Consider the following 9531-nt stretch of genomic DNA (forward strand, 5'->3'; position numbering starts at 1 on the left):
CACTGTGTGCCTACTGTGTACCAGGTGTTTTGTGTAAAACACCTCATTTCAATCTCTGACGACCTTCTAGGAAGGTGACATTCTTCCCAGTCCCAGTCACACTCTGGCTACCAGCAGAGCCACAGTCTGACATGCCCCACCCCCACCCCAGGACGGGACCAACCCAACCCGCCCACCAGGCTCTGGTGCGACGGGGCGGGACCAGGCCCAGCCCGGTGAATCCCCTGGCGGCGGGCGCCCCCTGCAGCCAGATATGCCTGGGTTTTCTCTTCCATCATCTCCAGCCCTCCCAGAGCTGGGCCAGGTCGGCCACTGCAGTTATTTCTGTTGCCCCATTTTAAGAATGAGAGAAATGTTAGAGGTCTCGCTCAAGGTCACAGAGCCAGGCAGGCTTCCGACTCTGTCTCCTCCCTCCTGGGAGGTCTCTGTCCCTGAGCTCAGGGCCTCCCCCGTGTCCCCAGCTCAGACACATGCAGCAGGTAGCTGTAGGAGGCAGGCAAGGGTGTTTAATGGGCATGGGGGTCTCGGCACTCCCGCCAGGGGAGTGGGCAAGGGCAGGGCACAGAGAGGCCTCTATGCCGGGCTCAGGAGGTTGGCTTCAGGTGCGGGTGCTCCTGGCATCGCTGCGTGCGAAGGGGCGAGAGGAAGGCCTCACCTCGCCTGGGGGCCTCCTGCAGCAGGGGCAGCTGAACACAAAGTGGGGGCGTGAGGGCTCTCCCGAAGCCCCTGCCCCACAGCTCACAGCCAAGCTCCCCGCCCACTGGAGGCAGAGCAAAGGGACTGGGCTGGCACCACAGAGTGTGGCTGCAAAGGCCCCGGGGGCGGGGGGGCTTCACTGCTAATGTTCTACCTGCATGTTTCATACAGGCTTCAAGTCAAAATTTCCTTTAACTAAAGGAGTCTTCACCCCTACCCCCCCAAATTATAAACCACTGGACAAGTCTCAGTCCTCACTAATAGCTGAGGAAACTGAGGCCCAGAAAAGGTGACTGACCTCAGGCCAACCAGCAAGTTAGTGGTGCAGTCTTTTCTCTTTGTGTCTCCAGGGACTCCTGGGTGTATTCTGAAGGCCTGAGACCCTCCTTTCAACCCCCCTCCCCAAGCTCTGGGTGCTCCAGCCTCAGGGCCAGCCCAACCTCAGCGGCTTCCCCCCAACCGCACAACCCCTCTCCCAACACACACACACACACACACACACACACACACACACACACACACTTCTCACCTCCTAGAGGGCTGCAGCCTCGCCACTCCCTGGGGGGCCCTTCCCTGGCTCTTAGAGACCCAGAGGTCGGGGCTGGGGGCCAGGAGGTGCTGGAGGCTCGAGAGCAAAGGGGCACGTTGGGGAGTGCAGGCTTGGCACGCGCACCCAGTCGGACCCCACAACTCTCTGCAGCTGGACAGCTTCAGTCATGTACCTGTGGGGCGACAGGCCAGATGCAAGGGGTCATTGCCCTCCTTGGCCTGGTTCCCCTGCCCCCTCAGCTTGGGGAGCAAACAGCCCAACACCAGGCCCTGCAGGGAGCTGAGGCCAGTATCACCGGGCTGTAGCACCCTCTGCCCCATTTTTGGGGGCAAGAACCCACAAAGGCAGGGAAGGGGAGAAGCTCCAAGAGGCTCCCACAGTGCCCTGGAGAAAACCCCAAAGGAACAGGAACAGTGAGTGTAAGGACCTGGGGGCTGCAGTAAGGGGCCAGAGGAAAAACCTAGCTTCACCCCACGCCACCAGCCCCAGGGTTTGCCTCTTGGGCCTCGGGTTTGCCAACTCACTTGGGTCCCAGTGGTGCACAAATTGTTAAATACCAGTTGCTGGCACAGCCCTGGTCGAAAGGGTTGTATCCCTGAAGGTATCTGCACTAGAGGGGGAAAGGGACGGGAAGAGGAACTCAGAACCAGCAAGAATGGATAGGTCATCACTCAGTGGCCCTCCCTGAGCTGGGCAGCTCAGCCAGGGCTCAGCCCAGGGAAGACTCCAAGGGCAGGGAAGCCGGGAGAGTGAGAGGAGGCCCCCTCCCCTCCTGAGCTCCCAGGCAAAGGCCTCGCCTCTGTGGTACATCCATACAATGCAATATTATATGGCAATAAAAAGGAATAAACTACTGATATGAACAATAATAAAAATTGGAGAATAATGAAATCTCATGGATGAATCTCCAATGCATTATGCTAAGTGAAAGAAGACAGACTCACAAGGCAACGATTCCATTTATTCTGGAAAAGGAAAAACTATAAGGACAGAAAATAGATCAGTGGTTGCCAGGGGTTGCAGGTAGGGGGAGAAATTGACTACAGAAGGTCATGAGGGAATTTCCTGGGGAGTTGGAACTGTTCTAAATCTTGATTATTGGTGGTTGCTGCAGAACTGTATCCACTTATCGAAACTCACAACTGTACACTAAAAAAGGGAGAATTTTACTGTAGGTAAATTACTCCTCATTAAACTTGACTTTTAAAAAATCCTACCATGGCTCTCAGGTTTCCACTATATCAGGATTAAATTCTCGCCTGACTTTCTGGTTCTTTTCAATGTGGCCACCCCGGAGCAGTCAACTTGATTGCCTATGCCACCTTCTGCCCCAGTCAGAATTGTTTCTTCACCATCCCATCAACATCCCACAAACTTTCTGGCTTCCCTGCCTTTTTGCAAAGGTGTGGCCCTCCCCTGCAATGCCCTCCCCTCTGTCTTCTGTCCCTCCCAAACCACTAAGTCCTACTGTACAACGCAACCCTCCCGGAATTCTCAATGCCTCCGCTGAGTTATGTGCTACAAAAAACTTAGGACCAGCCCCTCTCTCAGAGTGCTCGTGGGTATCTGGCGGGGGTTACTCTGATTTCAGGTTCAACAACATAAAGTATAGGATGTAGCCTTACTCACCTCTATTCCATCCTTCAAAATAAGACACGCGACCTAGCACACAGTAGGCTCTCGAGGCACTGCACCCAGGAGAGTGACACCGAGCTCCACGTGGAGCGAGATTTGAGCTACATCTTAGCCGGTCTGGAAGGACTAACGAGGCCTCATGTGGAGGGGGGCGGGGCGCGCGGGGGAATCGGGCCGTCAGGGCCAAGGGCAGTGGAGAAAGAGCGGAAAGCGCTGAGGTCACGGAGGTGCAGGGTGACTCCCACAGCCCGGTACCGTGGCGCCCGCGCTCGGCCCCGCCTACCTTGCCTTCGCAGGAGCGCTCGGCCGCGCTCACGGACATGGCCTGGATCAGCAGCAGCAGGAAGAGCGGCACCAGGAAGCCCGCGGCGGGCACAGCCACCGTCACTCTGCGCCGGGCTAAGGAGCTGCGCCACCCGACAGCCCAGCCCGCCCCGTCCCTCCACTCGCCTTGCTCCACCAGTGGTGCAGCTCCCCACCCCCGCGCGAAACCTTACCCGACCCTGCGGTCGCCCCGTCTGTCCAGGTCCCCAGTCCACCTTTAGCACCCCGCTCCGTGACCCGGATAGACTCTTAACGCTCCACAGTTCCTGCGAACCCCGCCCATCTCCCCGACCCCTGCCACCCTCTGGGTCCCAGGCTGGCCTCCCAAGCCGCTTCTCCCTCCAGCCCCGCCCGCATGAGTCCCGCCCCTGGGCTGTCCCGTCCCCTTGCCACTGCTCCCCACGTGGACCAGAAGGCCCGTGCGGATACGCGATGACTTTGTCGGTGGAGAAGGGCAGGTGGGTCGTGCGCACCAGGAAAATCAGGCAGGTGACCAGCAGGGCACTCAAGTAGAGGCATAAGGACAGGACCAGCAGCATAAAGAAGCGGAAGTTGCGGTGACCGATGCAGTTATTAACCCACTTGCAATGGTGGTCAAAGTCCTGAGAGACAGGCAGGACCTGTCTTCTGGCCCAGCCTCCATCACCCTCTAATCCTAAGGCCCGCCCCCTCCCAACCAGGCCACCCACCCTTGGCCCCAAACATTGGCTCCCAGCCCCAGGGAGAAACTGAGCCACATAGTCCCTAACACTGGCATTTCCATTGTTAGAGCATCGTTAGGGCTCTGTGGCTCATAAGGTCATCTGTCACCAGGCCTTTAGAGACAAAGCCTACCTGGTCTTCCACCCATCCTAGTGTAACTTTGGGCATGACATAGAATATCCCTGGGCCTCCACTTTCTCATCCATTAAATGAGGATATTTTATTACTATTATTTTAAAATTTTTATTTTAAGAGACAGAGTCTGTTGTCCATGCTGGGGTGCAGTGGCATGATCATAGCTCATGGCAGCCTCAAATTCCTGGATTCAAATGATCCTCCTGCCTCGGCCTCCTGAGTAGCTGGGACTACAGGCTCAAGCTAGTGCGTTTGGTTAGATGAGGATGAAAATAACACCCTTTCCCAGCCAGCCTCCTGCACTCATGCGCAGGCTGAGCCCTCGAGAGAGATGAGCACTCGGAGCCCAGGAGATCCTCCAACTTGGATGCCCAGACAAGGACAGGCAAAGCTTCCCAGACCAAGCCTATACCATCCTGAGGGCCTTGGGTACCTAGTATCAGTGAGCCCAGGGGTGAGACAGGGGCTGCCCTTCCTTCCCCTGGCCTGATCAGGCCCAGGACCGATATGGATGGCCCATACATATCAGCACCTGTGCAGGCAAGGTCCAGCCTTGCTGGACAGGTGCAGGCACAGAGGTGGTGCCCTGCATGAGTGACCAAGAGTGGCTGGGAGTTAGCCAGTCCTGGAGGATGGCTTCCCTCCCACCCCTGGCCCCCATATGAGGGGGGCTCCTGGTCCCAGCCAGGGGATAGGGGAAAGGTGGCAGGGGGGCAGGCAAGAGGGGCACTCACCTCCACACAGATGTTGCACCAGGGGCAATGGTAGGTCCGGGGCGGGCGGTGGAAGCAGCACTTTTGGCACCACTGCAGGCGGAAGGCCCTGTGGTTCACCCACACCACGTGTACCATCATGGGACCCTGCTCAGTGGAGCCTGGTACAGGAAGAGGGTTGGGCAGCAGCAGGAGGCCCTTCCATCACTCTGCTGCTTGGGGCAGCCCTATAGCATCACTGGGCACAAGGAAGGGTGGGGAGGAAGTGGGTAGAGCAGTCTTTGTCCCCACTGAGCAACCTGACCCAACTCAGAGAGGCTGGCAGTCAAAGGGAATGTGGGTTACTAGCCAAAGGAGATTTATAAAGAACTCAGGCCTTTGGAACAGCAATTGGTGCTTTAGGTTGTGTGTGCATTGAAAGGAGGAGGAGCCACTGGCTTCTCACCCTGGTCTGCCTGGCCCTTCCTTCCAAGGCAAGTGGAAAACAACCTCAGTGGCTTGGGAAATGAAGTGTCAGGACCAGAGCAATGAGGACGTGGGGTGAAGGGGTCCAGAGGCCAGAGGAAGGGAGGTGGGAGGGGCACTTTATGAATCATCCCTGCAGGCACCAGACGTTAGGGTGCCGCCTCTTTCTCCCAGGGGGCTGAAGCCTCACCTTGATGTAAGATGCCAGGGTCTGAGAAGTTGAGTGAAACGAGACTGAAGAAGGTAAGGACAAAGAGGGGGCCTGTGACGATGGGAAAGGCCCACTCCCCGTTCTGAGCCAGCCACCTGCAACTGAGACCAGAGAGAGACTGAGTCCTGAACTGGGGTAGCCCAAAGCTCCCCCCAGGCCCCAGCTCACCTGGATCAGGACTCACAGACCTTAAAGCCACTCTAAATATCCAGACAGACACATAGAGGCTCCACCAAATGTCACCAGCACGACCAGCCGCGTGCAGCTCCCCAAATGTACCAAGCACCCTAGACCTCTGTGCCTTTGCACATTTGGTCCCTAAGCCTAGAACATCCCCCTTTCCCTGATCTCTGCCCCTGTTCTGCACTGCCCTGCTCATGCTATCACTGTGCTTCCCTTGCTGTCTTGTAAGAAACCTGACACTTGCGTGGGAGACTCACGGGAATGCGAAGAAGAGAGCGCTGAAAACGACCAGCAGAACCACATTGAAGGCGGCAAACAGGCTCGGGAGGATCCAGGGAAGCGGCACCTGAAGTGGGGGCTGAGGCTCCTTCATGAGGGGCATGGCGTCCTTTAGCAGTGGCATGGCTCATCCTCTTGTGCCCCCAGGGGAGATCCACTAGGAGGAAGCCACTAGGCTTCCTCCCCGATACTAGCTCCCAGAGCCCCATGGCCACGGTGACCTCGGAAGCCACAACCCAGGGTGGAAGGAAAGAAGTCCTCTGTGTGACATCACAGAGGCTGAGGAATGTGGGGTGGGGGTCCTCAGCAGAACTGTCTGCCACCTGCTCTGTTGCTTCTGGTGACTGGTGACCGGCACTTCCAACCTGAAACGCAGCCCACCCCGACACGTGCTGGGGACTGAGAGGTCTTGCCCCTGCAAGGCTGGCATTGCTGGAGACCACATGACCTTAGAGAAACACGTGGGGAGAAAGTTGGTGGCGCTCCTCACCCTTTCAGGCTTGGTGCTAATTGAAGCAAACAGTGCTCACTGCTCACTCTAGCTCCATTTATTCCTTTTTGTTGTGACAAAATTCCTGTATGGGGGAAGGGGGAACAGTCTGCTCAGCTAAATAACTTCCCAGCTTCCCTCATTTCCAGGTCAGCTTCATGACACAATTCTGATCAATAAGACATAAGTGGATGTTAGCTGAGGGTTTCTAGAAAAGCTTTAGGTAAGATGGCACAGTTGGCAGAGCCCTGTCCCCTTCTTTATGTCTTGAACCTGGACGTGCTGGCTGAGGGTGCCACCTTGGACCCGTTCGGAAACAAGTCAGCATGCTACCCAGACAGAACTTGATGGCATTCCTGACTTTGCTGCCCCAGCCATGAAATGCCTCCCTCTCAGCTGCTTTCTGTAGGAGAAAATAACTGGATTTTCTGTTACGTGCAGCTGACATTTGTCATTTGTTTTGGCCACTGAGTATCTGAGCCCCTTAGTGTTTGGAGGATTCCTCACACTGTAAGTCTTGATTGGGGGCAAGAATCATTTGCCCATCCTAGTTGGAGCTGAAAATGGCCAGGTCCTCACATTCCCAGCCTCTCTTGTGGCTATTGCCACAGGCCTGGGACCCACATGCCACCAGTTAGCTTCAGAGCTGCTGCAGCCAGCTGGGGAGTCTTCCCGGAGATGCAGCAACTTTGAGTATGTCAAAGTGTGATGTTCATTTTGAAGCTTACTTTAATTTCAACAGTGATTGTATTGTTCTTCAACATGGGTAAATATGTAATTCCAAGATCCCTAATTTGTTTTTAAAACTTAGACTAATATTGAATTGGGGGGTCACTGAACTGAAACATTTTTAGGAAATTAATTCGATTAAAAACAGAGATCAAAAGTCCTTGGTCAACACACAATCATTGTTCCTTATATGCTCTTGTCTATAGAAACGTATTTCTCCCTTCATGACTTTCAAATTGCAATTAAAATCAATGTATCAATAGTAAGACTATTTTCTTGTGATTGATATATATTAAATTCTAGTTTTAATATTTACATATTTTCACTTGTCATATTTAATATAACTATATATATGTATGCACATTTAAAATACCCACATATTGAAATATATTGACATTAATTAATTCTTAAAAGATGTATGTATTATTGGAGAAGAGAACTGGTAGCTTGGAAGAGAAAGGTTCCTTGAATAATAGTCTGTTTTCAACGTGATGCAATAAAAAGTTATTTGCTTTCTGCCTATTCTGCCCAGTGGTGTAGTTAGCATCTCACCTAACCCAAAAGTAATTTTACTAGGATCTATTGTCCTACATCTCTTTTTGGTGTTTTTGGAAATTTTATGACTATAGACAATTATAAGCAAACTACTAGAACAATAGGAGATTCCTCACTTCTAAAAAAAACTGAAAATACTGAGTATTTGTTATGCTACCTAACACTATGCCATGTAAAGCAGCGGTCCCCGACCTTTTTGGCACCAGGGACCGGTTTCAGGGAAGACCATTTTTCCACAGACCGGCAGGGGGAGCCCGGGAGGCAGAGCTCAGGTGGTGATGTGAGCGACGGGAGCGGCTGGAAAGCTTCGGTGGCTGATCTGCCCGCTCACCTCCTTCTCTGAGCATCCCCTTCGTAAGTTTCGTGGAAGACAGTTTTTGCTCAGACCGGGCGCGGGGCAGCGGAGCTCGGCGGCCTGGTCCCTAACAGGTACCGGTCCGCAGCTCGCGGGTTGGGGACCTCAGATGTAAAGGACTGTTAGCCTGATTAATAACACAGCTGACACTATGACCTTTTCTTATCCTCAGACACCTATACTCTTATCTGACAACTCTTTTTGATGTTGCTGTTTTCTAATGCTGGGCCCTAAATTCAGAATAATAAAACTGATGTTGTATCTTTTGGCCTGCTAGATAGCACCGAAAGCTTGCTCTCTCCCCTCATAACCTATGACATGGCACTCTCAATCAAAGAGTGATGTTAAAAACTTGTTCACTTAAGATGCTCCGTACTTTCTTAGTGTGCTCAAAGATATTGTAAGAGCTGCCCTGTTGACTGGGCCCACGTTGTGAGGCAATCTGATAAATAAAAGAGAAGATTTCATTTAGGTTTTTTATAGGTAAAGGGTAATCAATATGAGTAAGTTTTCAAGTAATTGGATTATCTTTCAGGGCGGATAAAAGCACACTTTTCAAGTGGGAGTCCCAGCATAGACTGTCCACAAATTGGCTTCTAAAAGTATTTTATTCCTAGTTTTAAAACATTTATGTCAGCTGGGCATGGTGGCTCACATCTGTAATCCCAGCACTTCGGGAGGCCAAGACAGGAGGATCACTTGAGGACAGGAGTTTGAGCCCAGCCTGGGCAACATAGCAAGACCCCTGTCTCTACAAAATATTAAAAAATTAGCTGAGTGAGGTGGCATTCACCTGTGATCCCAGCTGTTCAGGAGGCTGAAGCAGGAGGATCACTTGAGGAGGATCATGTGAGCCCAGGAGGCTCACATGATCGAAGCTACAGTGAGCTATGATGACACTACTGCACTCCAGCTTGGACAACAGAGCAAAACCCTGTCTTTAATTAAAAACAAGAAATGAACAAACAAAACCCACTTATGTCTACTGGCACACACTTTACAGAATAGATTTGTCAGTGTTCTCCCTGTCCCTTAATACATTTTCTTGTCAGGTTGATGGTCAGTAAAGTCTTCATGGAATAATTATGGGGGCCCATGCACTTACATAGCTCAGCCCTGATAGAGAGTCTACTCTCCTCCATTCTGATAATGTTAGCTACTGAAATAAGTTAGCTTGCCTTGTCATCAGCACGTGGTTTTTCTGCTCCTTTCACTTTTGCCTGACAGTCCCTGCTAAAAGCTACAGAGTAGAGTTTGGGTCTTATGGAAGAAGCATCAGAAGAGGACAACCTGAGAAGGGGGTCCAGGAAATAGGCCCACACTTACGGGCCTCCTGGAACAAGCTGACACGACCACCAGAGCAGACGCCTCACTATACCACAGGGACCCACCCTTCGGGACACCAGGACCATGCAGCCTGGGAACAGATGGCTTTAGGAACATAGACTATTGAGCCAGGATTGACAGAATGAGAATTCATGACTCCTGACTAAGGGAAATCTTATTGTG

General features: G+C 52.7%; 1 protein-coding gene across 1 annotated transcript; it reads right to left on the minus strand.

The window, feature by feature from the left end:
- Positions 1-1244: 1244 nt before the first annotated feature.
- On the minus strand, positions 1245-6017 carry ZDHHC19 (zinc finger, DHHC-type containing 19). The gene is made up of 7 exons (XM_012640818.1): positions 5872-6017; positions 5411-5532; positions 4777-4916; positions 3635-3807; positions 3165-3270; positions 1771-1856; positions 1245-1418 (listed from the first exon to the last, which is right to left on the minus strand). Exons 1-7 carry the CDS (start codon positions 6015-6017, stop codon positions 1277-1279), a joined length of 915 nt encoding a protein of 304 aa, XP_012496272.1. The 3' UTR covers positions 1245-1276.
- Between the last annotated feature and the right edge of the window lie 3514 nt (positions 6018-9531).

The sequence above is a fragment of the Propithecus coquereli genome, unplaced genomic scaffold (assembly GCF_000956105.1).
Source record: "Propithecus coquereli isolate 6110/MARCELLA unplaced genomic scaffold, Pcoq_1.0 Scaffold10, whole genome shotgun sequence".
NCBI classification, from domain to species: Eukaryota; Metazoa; Chordata; class Mammalia; order Primates; family Indriidae; genus Propithecus; species Propithecus coquereli.

Bases quoted from the DNA above. Each gene is read 5' to 3' on its own strand.
- ZDHHC19 (XM_012640818.1), bottom strand. From the start codon at position 6,017: ATGCCACTGCTAAAGGACGCCATGCCCCTCATGAAGGAGCCTCAGCCC. The intron at 1,857-3,164 runs GTAGGCGGGGCC...TTCCCCCTCTAG, and splicing joins AGCGCTCCTGCGAAGGCAAG to TGCAGATACCTTCAGGGATA. The intron at 1,419-1,770 runs GTGAGTTGGCAA...GTCGCCCCACAG, and splicing joins TGTGCACCACTGGGACCCAA to GTACATGACTGAAGCTGTCC.